This window comes from Mytilus californianus, unplaced genomic scaffold (assembly GCF_021869535.1).
Source record: "Mytilus californianus isolate M0D057914Y unplaced genomic scaffold, xbMytCali1.0.p SCAF_6, whole genome shotgun sequence".
Classification (NCBI taxonomy): Eukaryota; Metazoa; Mollusca; class Bivalvia; order Mytilida; family Mytilidae; genus Mytilus; species Mytilus californianus.
In genome coordinates this window covers 94,786,776-94,803,606 of record NW_026262712.1, presented here as the reverse complement: position 1 = coordinate 94,803,606, position 16,831 = coordinate 94,786,776, and the positions used below count along the sequence as shown (strand labels likewise).

The window sequence follows — 16,831 nt, the reverse complement described above, 5'->3', positions numbered from 1 at the left end:
AAATCAAAATAAAAAGGTGAGGGAGTTAATACAAAAAGAAAAGAGAAAAGAAAATGAACTCCTCAAATATCTTGAACCTATTCATAATGTTAAAATATATGTTTCCAAGCAACTAATCAGACTGAAAAAATATAATTGTAAACACAATATTAAGTCCAAAAAAAATATAACTATTTACCTTAATTTTGCCAACTGTCATTTTGATGCATAAACCAACCAGTAGCCAAAGTTAGGAGAAAAGTAACTTAATTTCATTTTTGTCTTTTGTAATTTATATCTGTCTAGACAAAACATGACAAAATAGATAAAAATTGAGGAATGTTGGACAAATTAAAAAATAACAAAAGTCAGCATAACTGTTGTCTTTTAAAAAAAGATCTGAAATTGAATATAAGGCAATAGATATAACTAGATCCCTACTCCTTACAAATTATGTGTCTAGTAACAGTTGGGGGTCATACTTTTACCGGACATTCAACTACAATGACCTGTCCATTTGTGAAGGTCTATGTCCAGGTTATTGATTCTTAAATCCTTCATTGGGAAAATAACATTTTTTTCTTCTTTTTCAATATATATCAATTCCTGAACAATTAATTATAGCAGCAGTACTTTGTCCCTTTTTTTAAAATAAATAGAAGACAAGGTGAAAACACTAGTGTAGATACACTGAAAGGCCTGGAGTTTTAGAAATCCAAAATCTCCTCAAAGTTAGATGATCCAACCTCTGTGCTTAAGCTAACATGTTTTGCAGGGTAGTGTAACCTATAAAATTTACTCTGACAATGTAGAGCCCTGTACATTGTTTTATAAAATGTGACCTGAGAGTTAGAATCAAATCCATTGATTGACAGTGGAATGGTCTCTAGTGGTCTCATGAAAGCATGCTCACCTAGAGTGCTTACAAAAATATTTGAAGTTTTTACATGTTTCATTATCAACCTAAGTAACCCAAAAGAATTAAATTAATTACTATATCATCATCCTGTGGTCCAGTATAGTCATTGTCTTTATACCATGCCACGCCCCATTTGTTCTTGTTCTTTTCTGAATCTGACTCATGGTGGTATTTTTCTGTTCCTCTCTGCAAAAAAAAATTGAAATCTGACAAATTCTGAGAAATATGAATCTAATGCAATGTTTTATACTCCTAGGAAGTCAGTTGATAGAAATTTGAGAACCTTACCATGGTAATACTGCTCATCTGTCAAAACCTCAAATTAATCAATCCAATGTAAAAAAAAATGCTTCGCCAAGCACAGCTGGATACGACCGCAGAGGTCCAACCATGAACAGTTGGGGCAAAAATGGACACAATATTCAAGCTTGATACAGGTCTGAATTTGGATTGTAATTAAATATTTGACACATTATAGGTTTCTGACACAGAATAAATGTAGTCAAAGAACTTGAAATTGGTTATATGATTTGAATTTATATTCAATTGAAGATTTCTTGCTGTTGTGCAATACTTTGTAAATCTGTTCTCAGACTATATACAAAGAATTAGCAAAATAAATTGTGACCCCTAACTTTTCTTGGGAAAATTGACAATTTCTTAAATCTTGAGGGAAAAAAAATTTACCCCCTCCCCCCAAAAAAAAAATTTTGTTTACCTCCCCCTCCCCTCCTTTTCCCAAAAAAATAATATTTGAAGAAATTTTCTTTTTAATTTCTTAAATCTTGAGGGAAAAAGATGCCTCCCCTTCCCTCCAAAAAAAATAACATTTGAAGAAATTTTCTTTTTGTAAAATGTGGTACAATTTAAGAGACATCCATACACTTAAACACAAGCTATTGTCTGAAAACTAGAAAAATGCTTGTTTTAGACCTTTTTGGCCTCTAATTCCTGAACAGTTTGAGCAATTACCCCCAAATTGAATCCCAACCTTCTACTTGTGGTTTTGAACCATTCGGTTTTCATTCGGGTCCTCTCTAATTTTTCCTCATATGAATCGAGGATTAACAAGGTCCCGTTTGCGCTTGAAATCGCGGGAATTTTAATGGTAAAAGCATGCAGAAGAAGAAAAATAAAAAAAATTATTTTGACAAATTTTTATGCAAATGGCGGAAATCGAAAAAGACGCTGTATATATGGAAATATTTCAGCATTTCTATGGCGAAACTGACAACAAGGAATAGTTAAAAGGTTTCTTGTTTTTCCTGTTATCTCAATGTGTTAATTACATTCAATTCGTGTGGGAAATATGATTTGGTCGATCTTTACGAGATGTAGAAAAAGGGGGGGGAAACGGAGGTTGACTGAAAATTTTGAGGACAGAGCCACTTAAATGCGCCACATTTACATTATCCGCTGTATATGGTGCAAATACGCTACGGAATCTAGCAACTGGTGTCTTCTTTGTTATATGGCAGATAAAACAACAAAATAAATGAAGATTAAAAGTTGTTTTTATTCAAAATTCAACACAAATACAATAATTTACACCTTTTACCTGTTAATTACCTGAAAATGCAGGTAGCTTGATGAAAATTTTACTAAAATAATTGCATAACATTACAGTTCATGCTCTCCTGAGCATTTTTCATGCACTAACTTTGTCTGTATCTCTAATAATAAAAAAGATACAGCAGTCTGAAAAGGAATATACTGTTCTAACAAATGAACACAAAAAAAATGCAGCAGCAGCAGCCATTTTTCTATTTTTTTGTGTAGTGTTGAAAGGGTTAAGTGCTCCCAAAGGGTATACAGATCCAGCTCCACAAGTGGCACTCACGTTCTCAACATAAACATTTGCCACATAAGAGTTAAAATCAACAGCCTAAAACAACTATAAAGTCAGTAGGATGTCAGACTTTTTAGAATGGACAGCAACCTGGCTACATACACTCAGACAGTTGGTTGTCAAAAGAATGGACAAACTCAGCAACCTGGCTACATATATACACTCAGACAGTTGGTTGTCAAAAGAATGGACAAACTCAGCAACCTGGTTACATACATACACTCAGACAGTTGGTTGTCAAAAGAATGGACAAGCTCAGCAACCTGGCTACATACATACACTCAGACAGTTGGTTGTCAAAAGAATGGACAAGCTCAGCAACCTGGCTACATACATACACTCAGACAGTTGGTTGTCAAAAGAATGGACAAACTCAGCAACCTGGCTACATATATACACTCAGACAGTTGGTTGTCAAAAGAATGGACAAGCTCAGCAACCTGGCTACATACATACACTCAGACAGTTGGTTGTCAAAATAACGGACTAACTCAGCAACCTTGCTACATACACTCAGACAGTTGGTCGTCAGAAGAATGGACAAACTCAGCAACCAGCTGGCTACATACACTCAGACAGGGTTGTTAGAATAATGGACAAACTCAGCAAACTGGCTACATAAACTCATAGAGTTGGTTGTCAGAAGAATGGACTAACTCAGCCATCTGCCATGATCTGGTTGCATACACTCAGACAGCTGGTTGTCAGAAGAATGAACAAACTCAGTAACCTGGCTACATACACTCAGACAGCTGGTTGTCAGAAGAATGGACAAACTCAGAAATCTATTTACATACACTCAGACAGCTGGTTGTCAGAAGAATGAACAAACTCAGTAACCTGGCTACATACACTCAGACAGCTGGTTGTCAGAAGAATGAACAAACTCAGTAACCTGGCTACATACACTCAGACAGCTGGTTGTCAGAAGAATGAACAAACTGAGCAACCTGGATACATACACTCAGACAGTTGGTTGTCAGAAGAATGGACAAACTCAGAAATCTACACTAAGACAGCTGGTTGTCAGAAGAATGGAAAAAAAAAGCAGAGTATTGACATTTTGATAATTTTACCACATAAAAGATGTATTCAACAGATTGACTGGTACATTAAAATTCCACAAAGATCATTTCTAAACCAACTGAACATAAAGATGAGAAAACAGAAAATTGATGAGAGAAAATTTGTCATACATTGTCACTGCAGTTCATTGTTTCACTCTAGTCTCAGAAAAGTGAGTGTACAAACTTATCATTATGTATATTCCCTTAAAAGATCCCTGGAAAAAAAGACAATAAAATAGCCTGTGCCAAATAAAAACAATCCCAACTGATCAGTTTAAAAACATTTGATATCGTGTAAATAAAATGTCTAAATATGGTTGAACACCCCTAAAATAGCTACATTTATATGCCATATTTTTCCCCTTTGTATGACAAAACATCATGGGAGATTTACGTTAATACAGATAGTCTAGACACAGTAAACCATCACTCAAAGTACATACTTGATTCTCACAGCTACAATTGGAAACTAATAAGAATGCAGTGTAATCAGTTGTTTTATTATTTTCCTCAAGTAACATCTGAAAATAATCATTGCACACCAACTGGAAACAGATCAATATTTTATGTACAACAGATTTAATTTTTGACATATCTAAAAAAATCTTTCCAGCATTTATAAGAAACTGGAGAACTTTAATTCATAAGTATCAGCATTAGTCTAAAAAATTATCTGAATATGCAAAATATTCAGAAACTTTTTCATATCTTCTGTTCAGGGACATTTGAGGAATGTATACAATAAAAATAATATGACATTTTATAAAGACATGAATAAAAGGTAAATGTACCATACTAATATTAACATGCCAATTATGTGATATCTCTCTCAATCTAATGTCACCATTATCATACTCACAAGTTTATATTTGATTAGAAGACCATTTAATTTTTACCAGAATTAAATTTATACATACTACATGTACTATATCCTTTACCATATGCATGATTCTGAAAAATTCTGTGAATTAGAATATGATACTTTGCCATTTTATATATATATGTACTTCCAACACAAAGTCATTTGAGGACAAATGTTCTAGTTTCTGACATTAAAGGTATGAAATAAGATTTTTTTTGAAGAAATTAGATATACATTGTAAATATATATATAGAGAAATTTCCGGAATATTGTATGTAGGAGGGTAAAGAAGAGGGATTAACGATTGTACTAATCTTCAAGGTATTTTCTACAAACAAAAATTTAAAGTTAAATACTGACTAGTTAGAGGATTATCTCTTCAATGAATCCTCATGGGGACAAAGATTGGTGATCAAGTCTTTCATTTAGTCCTGAGAAGGTATAGCCACTTCCTAATGAAAGTGGTAGTGGGTAAACTGTCATTAATGTACATTCCTACAGCCAAACAGACATGGTTGTGCATTCTCACAGCCAAATGGACATGGTCCTATATTCCCACAGCTAAACACATTTGACATGGTTGTGTATTCCCAAAGCCAAACAAACATAATAATTGTGTATTCCCAAAGCCAAACAGACATGATTGTGTATTCCCAAAACCAAACAGAAATTATTGTGTATTCCCAAAGCCTACAGACATAATTGTGCATTCGCAACATAATTGTGTATTCCCAAAGCCAAACAGACATTCTTGTGCATTCTCACAGCCAAACAGACATAATAAGCCAGACATAGATGTGTATTCCCAAAGCCAAACAGACATGGTTGTGCATTCTCACAGCCAAATGGACATGGTTGAACATGTGTATACAAACTGTCAGCATAAGTACCTGAAAGGGTTTTGTGCATTCAGAGAGCAAAACATATTCTATCAAGTATTTTTATAAAAGATGAGCCAGGCCTGTGAGTCAAAACCTATTTCATGAATATGAAATGGAATAATAAGATAATCTACATCATCTTACACACTACACAAGTTCAAGTCTCAACAGGCTGAATTCAGAGGTCAAATAAAGTTCACTTTTCAGCTACAACACAAGTTTGTTACATTTGAATTCAAACAAAAGGTTGATTTATGTGAATTTAAAAGGTTAGAATTTCTTTGGATTCATTCATTAATTTCTGGAGGAGTGTGTAACATGTCTAACCATATATATATTTACTATAAACTAGACCTCCACGTAAAATGTCACATTTTCTCATTATGGACTTGTCTAAACATCTGACATATACCATTACATTTATAGCCTTTTTTTATATTTTCATGTACATGTACTTGGAGATTAATTAAATAAATAGAGAATGGGACAATGTCTATATAGTTTTTTTTGTGTTCTTTAGTTCCTATCTCGTTTTCCCCTCACCCCCTTTACAACCCCAATCCTTTTGTTCCTATACTGATTTAGGAGTGTAACATTCAACTGTTTTCCTGAATTCAACTTGCCATATGTTGCCTTTTCTAACACTATTTCTCTACAGTGGCCGATATAAATATATAGTGATGGGCAAGGGGAGTCTGTCCATCTGTCCATCCCTTCAACTTTTGTATCTGTAACTGATCCTGAACATCTAGACAGAATTTTGTGACACTTTTACTAACATATCTTTTAAATGTTTTTGCACATTCGTTTTAATATTCATCAGAATTATTTTTGGGGTTTACTTTGGGATGACATGGACTCTGTCATATTTGCACCCTATAGAACACATTTGTATCTGTTTCTCCTGAACCTCCAATCATAATTTATCAAAACTTTTTCAGAATCTTAACCATATATGCCGTAGTGCAAATCCTACTTAGTTTTTTGGTCTAAATAATTTTGGCTGTTTCCCTTACCAAAGCATGGATATTGAAAGTAGGGGTATCATTTTGTGAGCTTTACTCCGAGAACTTATAGTTTAAGGCTGTCACTAAATAATTAAATAGATCTCCTTCAAGAAAACTAAATATAATAAAATGCTCCGCAGGGCGCAGCTTGATACGACCGCAGAGGTCGAACCCTGAACAGTTGGGGCAAGTATGGACACAACATTCAAGCTTGATACAGCTCTGAATTTGGATTGTGATTAAATATTTGACACAGCATAGGTTTCTGACACAGAATGAATGTGGTCTAAGAACTTAAAAATTTTAAATTGGACATTCACCTATTATGGTCCAATATCCAAAATCTAAATACATGGTTAGATTCAGCATATCAAAGAACCCCAAGAATTCAATTTTTGATGAAATCAAACAAAGTTTAATTTTGGACCCTTTTGATCTCAATGTGGACAAAAATGATAACAGGGCCCAAAAATCAAAAATCTAAATACATGGTTAGATTCAGCATATCAAAGAACCCCATATATTCAATTTTTGTTGAAATCAAACAAAGTTTAATTTTGGACCCTGATTTGGACCAACTTGAAAACTGGGCCCATAATCAAAAATCTAAATACATGTTTAGATTCAGCATATCAAAGAACCCTAAAAATTCAATTTTTGTTAAAATCAAACTAAGTTTAATTTTGGACCCTTTGGACCTTTATGTAGACCAATTTGAAAACGGAACCAAAAATTAAGAATCTAAATACACGGTTAGATTTGGCATATCAAAGAACCCCAATAATTCAATTTTTGATGAAATCAAACAAAGTTAAATTTTGAACCCTTTGGACTTCAATGTGGACCAATTTAAAAACGGGGCCCAAAATCCAAAAACTTAATACACGGTTAGATTCAGCATATTACAGAACCCCATATATTCAATTTTTGTTGAAATCAAACAAAGTTTAATTTTGGACCCCGATTTGGACCAACTTGAAAACTGGGCCCATAATCAAAAATCTAAATACATGGTTAGATTCAGCATATCAAAGAACCCCATATATTCAATTTTTGTTGAAATCAAACAAAGTTTAATTTTGGACCCCGATTTGGACCAACTTGAAAACTGGGCCCATAATCAAAAATCTAAATACATGGTTAGATTCAGCATATCAAAGAACCCCATATATTCAATTTTTGATGAAATCAAACAAAGTTTAATTTTGGACCCTTTTGATCTCAATGTGGACAAAGTTGATAACGGGGCCCAACAATCAAAAATCTAAATACATGGTTAGATTCAGCATATCAAAGAACCCCATATATTCAATTTTTGTTGAAATCAAACAAAGTTTAATTTTGGACCCCGATTTGGACCAACTTGAAAACTGGGCCCATAATCAAAAATCTAAATACATGGTTAGATTCAGCATATCAAAGAACCCCATATATTCAATTTTTGTTGAAATCAAACAAAGTTTAATTTTGGACCCCGATTTGGACCAACTTGAAAACTGGGCCCATAATCAAAAATCTAAATACATGGTTAGATTCAGCATATCAAAGAACCCCATATATTCAATTTTTGTTGAAATCAAACTAAGTTTAATTTTGGACCCTTTGGACCTTTATGTAGACCAATTTGAAAACAGAACCAAAAATTAAGAATCTAAATACACGGTTAGATTCGGCATATCAAAGAACCCCAATAATTCAATTTTTGATGAAATCAAACAAAGTTAAATTTTGGACCCTTTGGACCTCAATGTGGACCAATTTAAAAACGGGGCCCAAAATCCAAAAACTTAATACACGGTTAGATTCAGCATATTAAAGAACCCCAAGAATTCAAGAATAAAACCCCATTGAAATTGATCAAGAAATAAGCAATTTATACGAAGTATCTTCTTTTGCACAATACTGTGCAATTGATTATTTCTTGCTATTGCGCAATACAGTACAATTGACAATTTCTTGCTATTGCGCAATATTGTGCTATTGGATATTTCTTGCTATTGCGCAATACTGTGCAATTGAAGATTTCTTGCTATTGCGCAATACTGTGCAATTGAAGATTTCTTGCTATTGTGCAATACTGTGCAATTGAAAATTTCTTGCTATTGCACAATACTTATTATATAATAATTTACACATCCTGTTTGGTGTGTATCTCCTAACATATCATTATTATTTGCTTTTAAATATAAATCAGAAATAACCAACTTAAAATGGAAAATTTTAAAAGAAAAAAAAAAGGAAAAAAAGAAAAAAAAAAGAAAAAAAAAAATCCCCCCCCCAAATTTTTTGAACCCCCTTATGATTCATCACCCCCAAACTCAATCTCAGCCTTCCCTTTGTGGTATGGTACCTTGCAGTACAATTTCAGAGAGATCCATACACTTGAACACAAGTTATTGTCTGGAAACTAGAAAAATGCTTATTTTTGGCCCCTTTTTGGCCCCCAATTCCTAAACATTTCGGGCAATTACCCCCAAACTCAATTCCAGCTTTCCCTCTGTGATATGGAACCTTGTAGTACAATTTCAGAAATATCCAAACACTTACACACAAGTTATTGTCATGAAACTAGAAAAATGCTTGTTTTTTGCCCCTTTTTTGGCCCCTAATTCCTAACATTTTGAGGCAATTACCCCCAAAATCAATTACAGCCTTCCCTTTGTGATATGGAACCTTGTGGTACAATGTCAGAGAGATCCATACACTTACACACAAGTTATTGTCTGGAAGTTACAAAAATGCTTATTGTTGGCCCCTTTTTGGCCCCTAATTCCTTAACTGTTGGTACCATAACCCCCAAAATCAATCCCAACCTTCCTTTCATGGTATTGAACCTTATGGTAAAATTTCATGGAGATCCATTCACTTAAACTAAAGTTAGAGTGCGAAAACCAATGTGTCTTCGGACGACGCCAGACGACGCCGGACGACGACGACGACGACGACGACGCCAACGTCATACCAATATACGACCAAAAAATTTTCAATTTTTGCGGTCGTATAAAAAATATTGTTGTGATCAAATGAAAAAACTGCGGAAATTATGTATAACCTCCCTCATGTGTAGCTTTTGTTTTCTTACAAGGGTTAATTCTGTTCAAGACAGATCCATTTAGCTTGCCTTATTCATCTCTAGACTTTCTTGACTTCAACATTTTATTAGGTTTTAGATTTCTAAATATTTTGGCATCATTCATCCCTGAGATCGTTTTGCTTAATTGTACATTCATTTTTGTACATATGAATAATCAAAATGCATAAGCCTTTTAAAGCAATGAAGGTCAAAATGTATTACACAGAATTCAAATATTTTCTTTGTGTGACACCAACTTAATAAGAAAATGAAAACGTATAGTGCAATTTATATATAAAAATTAGTCAATTAATTCTAGCAGAAATAACTTCCTCTGACCTTGAACTTTCCATACAATGTTACACACAGCAACCAGACCATCTAAAAGTTATTTCCCCTTACCTCACCCTGGTTTTCTTGTGAACTACCTTGAATGTCCTCCATCAGAGGAGTTCCAGCGGCAATATCAGGTATACTGCGATTTGTGTTTTCGTTTTTGTAAAATCTATCAATTTTTACGTGTCCATCACTTCTTGAACGATTCTGTTTAAAATCTGCCATTAATCAAAGCTTACAACAAAGTTTATTCCGCTTACTTCATGCATTTGCTTGAGTCCATATACATGTAAACTTTTAAAAAAAAACCTGGAATCTGTTCAACTAATGATGTAAACAAAGAATGATGCAATGTTAAAATTATTCCACCTTAGCTGAAACTCTTCCAAAAAATCCTATCAAAAAAGGTTCCCATTCTGGCATTCAATTCAAGATTAATAACTATTGATTAATTATTGACCCTTGACTAAAATTGTAGAGGGGCTTTTTGAAGGGGTCATCCAAATTATAACATCTTAAATACATATCAACCTAACACCAAAATGTATTTTAATGTAGTATACATGTATATATTGAAAAATTAAGGCATTATTGTGTGTGTATATATATGTCAAGACGTCATACCTATTTTTCTATTATGACATTTTTCTAAAATGAAACGATGCTTATCAAGCTTGAATAGAATTAAAACTAAACTTATCATTTTTAAAATTTGACTGTAAATAGGACTTATGTCCAGTTAAACACAAAAGGCTAATCTTTGGACATTTAACTGTATATTTCATACAAAGATTTATGTTATAATCAGATTGAAGTTTTCAAGTTTTTCAATAGAATAACCTCAAACCCAAATCAAATATATGTTTCTTACTATCATGACTATCTACTACATGTAAATAGCATATTATTTTTCTGCAATACCTTACTTGTTTTATATCATGAAAACATATTGGCTACTAGTTTGAAATCTGCAATAAAACATGATCAGTAGAGGACAAAAATCAGGCCCTGTGAGATATTTTGAACAGCAGGTATACATTTTATTTATTTTGGCCTAACAATAACTTAAACAATTATCACTACCCTATGTATGAGCCACTACCAACACACACAAAAATAAACAAACATGACCCAAAGTTTACCCCTAAGAATTATAATGCTGTACATTATTATGTTATATTCAGTATATAACCTACATCTGTTACACCCATTGATTATTCAAGTTTTCCAATAAATAATAAAAATTTATATTTTCTGCCAGTTTTTCATATATTTACAAATGTAGGTCTAAGAATTAAGTAAACACTGAAATGTAAATGTCAACAAAGGATAGTGATTAAAACAAAGCTACAGTTGACTGATCTAGGTACATATTTCTGAGACAAATCTGTATCATTTACTTTTTAACAATTATATGTATAAAATCTATGTAGTTCTTAGCCTGTTTATACATCCATGATTGATTGATGTTTGCTTGTTTATTTGTGACTATTCTATAAAAGTTGTTTATCTTTAATAGACAGAAATCCAACAAAAAATAAAACAGAAGAAACAATTTCTAGGTCAGCATATCACACTTCAGCACTTCTCTTCAGGGGTTAAAAAATCCACTAGCCCGACGCCCGGGACTAGACTTTTACACTTCGGGCAATTAAAACTTGTAACCGAATATGCCCGACGGACTAGTAACAAACAATTCTTGGCATTTCCAAAATAGTAAGTGGAAAATCCCCTCATCACTATTCTATCTTAGCCAATTAGATTCAATTACGTACGTCATCCAGGATTCCAAGAATTTGAACCGATTTTGTACATGTTTTAAAAATAGAACAACTAACTCTGGGTGGACCGGTATCATGTATTGATCGCAATTCACGTACTTTCAATATCAATTTCTCAGTACAGGGGGTATTGTACATTGCTTATGCAGAGATTTTCAATTAATGGTACTTGGGTGTATGATGTAATGATCGATATTGACCTGTCTTGTCGGACAGCTGTTAATTTGAGCTTGAAACCATGCACAAATTATTTCTAAGCATTTTAGTACGGCCACCACAGGAACTTTGTCAGTTTTAAAACGAAAAACGGTAGATGAAGGGGGTAATGAGGCTGACAATTTATCCCAAAAAATGCCAAATACTACCAGGAAAAGCGGAAAAAAACATTTATAGTGTCATGGACAGAAAGATTCCCCATGGGCAAGGTCGACTGTTACTGATGATAAACAAGAGATGATGTTTTGTGAATATTGCCGTTATTTTCCCGATCTCGCTGATAAAAAGTCTGCTTTGTATGTGGGAACAACAAATATACGAATTGAACCACTGGTTTAACATGACAATATCAATGAACATGTTTTCTGTGCCCGAAAATATTTAACAACCCATAGTATAAGGGATATCCAAAAAAGATGTCTAGAGATCCTTGTTATAATTAATAAAACAAAAATTTATTTGATTTATTTTATCAAATACCGTGTATAATGCCGCATTCAAAACAAGGGACACCCACTCTAAATTTGAAAGGTATACTCGGGCTAGCAGGTCAGTTTTGATGGGCTAGCAGCTCTTTCAACAGGGCTAGTAAAATCCTGCTACCAATAAGTCCTGGGCTAGTGAGCTGTAACAAATTTTTTTAACCCCTGCTCTTAAAAGGATAGAAGAAATGGGAAACAAAAGTCCTGTTTATCAAGGCTTCAATTTTCTTTTTTTTCATGTTAATATGTTGCTAGATTTTCTAATAATAAATTTAAAGTATATACTGTAAATTCAGAAATTATTGCGTGCATTTATTATTACGTTTTTGTCATTTTAGACTAAAATGCGATTTTAATTTTTGCGATATTGAGAAAAATCCCGTTTAATTCATATAAAAAAATTTCAAAATGCAAGTTTAAATTATTGCGATTATAATTCTGTCGCATTTTTCACAATAATAAAAACATCGCAATAATTTCTGAATTTACAGTAAATGAAAGATATCTTCAATTGTCATCACTATCAAGCATATTTTTTAAAATCTGATTTACAACATGAATATCTCCCATCATCCATGTCATGTGATTTGACTTTTTAACCTCCATGCTGACCTGACCATTATCTTGGAAACTTGTCATGTCATAAAATCTGCTTTTTCCCTAAAAATTTCATGCATATAAACATACCAGACAGAAATATGATAATGACTATATTTTTAATTTTTGTTTCAACTGATAAGAATAAGTGTTTCTTCTAGTACATTTACATTCTAATTTAACACTGTTGATACATTTGTTATCAAATATTCAGGCCAAAGTTAACTGGGGTACAGAAATATGGTCATTTGCAGTCATAGAAATTGGGGTTTGGCATTTACAGGACCGAATTGATGATTCTTCAAATTTTTCTTAGGAATGTATTACAAAATTAACAAAAATTGACAGGACCAAATATATTTTTACAGGACATGTCCTGTTAGTCCTGTGCTAATTTCGAGGACTGCATTTGGTCTTCTCTTGCCCAGCAGTACAGCCTATGACCAAGGGGATATGTTTGAATGTGTAGGATGCATAAATATGCTGTCCCATATGCTCAAAAGAGACTTTAAATTTTATGCAACGTGTAGGGAGAGTGCCATTTTCTCTCCGGCTGAATCAACAAGACCTCAGTCTTCACGCTGTACCACAGGCCTGTAGATTTAAAAGTTAATCGTGAAGACTAAGACCTGTACCGATTCGTTAAAATTGGTGCAGTCAAGCTAGTAAAATTCATTGTTTACACTTTACAGGCAAATATAATGTCTCTTAGTTTGGGCCTTTCAAGTTAGTCAATTTATTTTGAAACAGACTGCCCTTTGCACATTAATGAACCCTTGCAACAGCACCACTTATTTCTGTAGGTGGCATGTACATGTAACAAGGCAAAACTTTAATTATTGTAGGTGGCAATTTACAAGACAAAACATTTATTTCTGTAGCCAGTGTAGGTGGCATGTTACAAGACAAAACTTTTTATTTCTGTAGGTGGCATGTTACCAGACAAAACTTTTATTTCTGTAGGTAGCACGTTACAAGACAAAACTTTTATTTCCTTTTTATATAAAGTGCCAGTCCATATTTCTCACCTTTCAATCTGGTCAACCAATATTGCAGAATATAACTATTGAATTTCATGTTAATTTTGATCTCATCCTGAATACTGTAAAATCAGAAATTACTGAGAGGTTTTTATTAATGTGAATAACGCAACTGGGTGTGTATCGCAATAATATGAACTCGCATCATGATATCTGATGCATATATATGTATGCAGATTTCTCTGAAATCGCAATAATTAATCTTGCATTAGTGTCCTTACTTCAAAAACGCAATAATAAATGCACGCAACAATTTCTGAATTTACAGTATTCTGTACCAAATTATTCTAATTTCCCATTTTTCTTTTTATTAAAAAAAAAAAAAAGGATTTTTGCAGTTTGCACCAAAATCTTTTCGAACTACTAGTGCGAAGACCAATATTCCAACACTTTTCTTATGTGTCTAAACAAATATTAGCAAAAAGTTACTAGTCCGATTACAATTTTACTAGTCTGGGGCATGGGACTAGTTGCTAATGGTGCAGACTGCTTTTGCAATGTAGATTTATATCAAATTTGGGGAATCCACATATCTACCTCCAAACATAAATAAAATAATCAAAACACTTGTCTCAAAAAGATACTAAAAATATTTAAATTCCCATGACTTGTAACAATTCTCTTATTTATACAAGCACTATATAACCTGTGTTTAAAAGTCATTTCAAGAACAGTAACCCTATAACAGCATTAATCATTTTTGTATATTATAATTTAAATATTATATGGGCTGTATTCAATAAAATATTTGATTTGATTAAAGCCCAGTGTTTTTGGGACTACCCTCCTAAGAAATACTTTACAACACATATGTTTGTACAAATATAAATCTGTATTGTTGGGTATTTTCTTTTGTTTTTGGATATATTTCCTTTTCCTTATACTTGTATGTTTATTGATATATTTTTGTAAATCTACACTAAATTATCTACAAAACGGTGTATAACATGCCTATCTATATTGTCTGAATCATTTGTAGCATGCCTTAACTTCCAAGTAGGGTCAACTGTAAATCATTTCATCTTCTCACAGTGAAATGCTAATGTTAGATTCATGTAATTGTTAGAAAATAGTTATATTGTTAACAATGTTTTTTTTGTTTTATTGTATCTGTAATGATTGATCGTGTTAAATTTTGTAATGCACAAAAGGCCCGGTAATTAGGAAATAAAAAATTTGATTTGATTTTGTAATTCATTAATTGGTATATGTACATGAAATCAACATTTATAAAAGTAAAATTAAAATATTTAATAGTCTCTCATACAAGGACTGTAATTCTGTATAGAGTAGCTCTTGTTAATTTAATCTGTACCAACTAACAAGTGATAAGACTTAATTAAGTATTTAAATTTGTCTTGTCTTGAATTTGAGATTCAGGCACACATCACTTGGTGTGAAAATGGCTGAATTATGGTTTTTCTATCTAAATCTCTTCACAAATTTGAAATAATTGAAAGACCCATGCATGTAATAGATTTCCAGTAGTGTATACATATATACTGGTAATGGTAATACATGTTTTTGTAGCGTTGTTTCATCTTCAAATGTATCTGAAAAGATGCTATATAACATTTTTTTGTTATTAACTTTAACATTTGAGTTCATGATACTTATTTATTAATTCAAACAATAAAGAAAAAACAGGGATAAATTGTGTAGACAGACAGAATCAGATACATGTAACAGTCATCAATCAAATCAATAGGTACATGTGTGTACACACTGTGTACATACCAGCCACTGTACACTCCAGTCAATGAAAATACAATGGAATTCCAAAATAAATGTATTGACAGACTGATAAATTGTGTTCAATAAAAATACTATGGATACAAGGGTGATGCAATGACTGTTCGGTCTGTTTACTCTTTATGAATGGAATCGTGACAACAGCTTGATATCAAACAAAATAAACAAGAAATCAACAATAACAATACATGTACACTTTAAATCACATAACCGATATAATAAATACTTAGTTATACATTAAATTTTGATAAATTATTACGTATTGACATTCTTTACTGCAATTTTTTAATGTAAACACGTGGCCACGTTTTTGTTTTGGTCTTCCATGGTTGAGAGCACATAAATAGAAAACCATGTTTCGTGAATTTCTTCCCTATACATAAAAAGTTCAGTTTTAAAATTTTGGTTCTACTTACTAAAAGATCTACTTGAGCTTCATTGTCATCTATAATTTCATCTCCGTTCCTTTCTTCTTGTGTACGTCTGCTGTTAGAATCGTTGGTGCCGTGAGACGACATGATGTTTTTACCGCGAAATCGGACCTTTTACGGACTTTGCCGAACACATGCGTGCATGTATGCTCTGCATACGCCTCCAATTTTAGGAGCACCAACATCTGCTCGGTTGATAATACAGTTCTTGTTTGTAATTGAGCTCAGGAAACTGTTTCTTTATAAATGAATTGATTAATGAAATAGACATTTCTATTACATTTGCATACAAATCTATGAGGTAGTATTTATTTGTACAAACAGATTCGCTTTAAATGGTTATGGCAGTATGATGATCAAAATATTGTTACTTGGGAATAATATTAAAGTGTAATGGCAACTTTAATTTAGCTGCATCCTTACTTATGGAAAAAGCTAGAGATAATCCTTGTAAACTTTTAGAAAAGCTATTTGATTCATTAGTAAGTCCGATCTTGCTGTATTCAGTAGTGAGGTTTTGGGCGTTTTTGATAATTCAGAAGACAATTCCATTTTCGAA

The 16,831-nt window shown here is 32.8% G+C and overlaps 1 protein-coding gene across 3 annotated transcripts in view; it reads right to left on the bottom strand.

Annotated features, from left to right (window-relative positions):
• The window catches only part of LOC127704887 (sodium- and chloride-dependent glycine transporter 1-like), a 65,871-nt gene extending 49,449 nt beyond the window's left edge, over nucleotides 1-16,422 (bottom strand). Inside the window, exons 1-2 of one of the 3 annotated variants that reach the window (XM_052209122.1) lie at nucleotides 16,258-16,422; nucleotides 974-1,084 (exon numbers count right to left, since the gene is read on the bottom strand). In XM_052209122.1, the coding sequence (XP_052065082.1) occupies nucleotides 974-1,084; nucleotides 16,258-16,359 (213 nt within the window). In that variant the 5' untranslated portion in view covers nucleotides 16,360-16,422. Of the gene's footprint in view, nucleotides 1-973; nucleotides 1,085-4,731; nucleotides 4,782-10,039; nucleotides 10,372-16,257 lie in introns of those variants that run through there. The other 2 variants (XM_052209121.1, XM_052209123.1) reach the window with 2 other exon arrangements.
• Nucleotides 16,423-16,831: the final 409 nt, after the last annotated feature.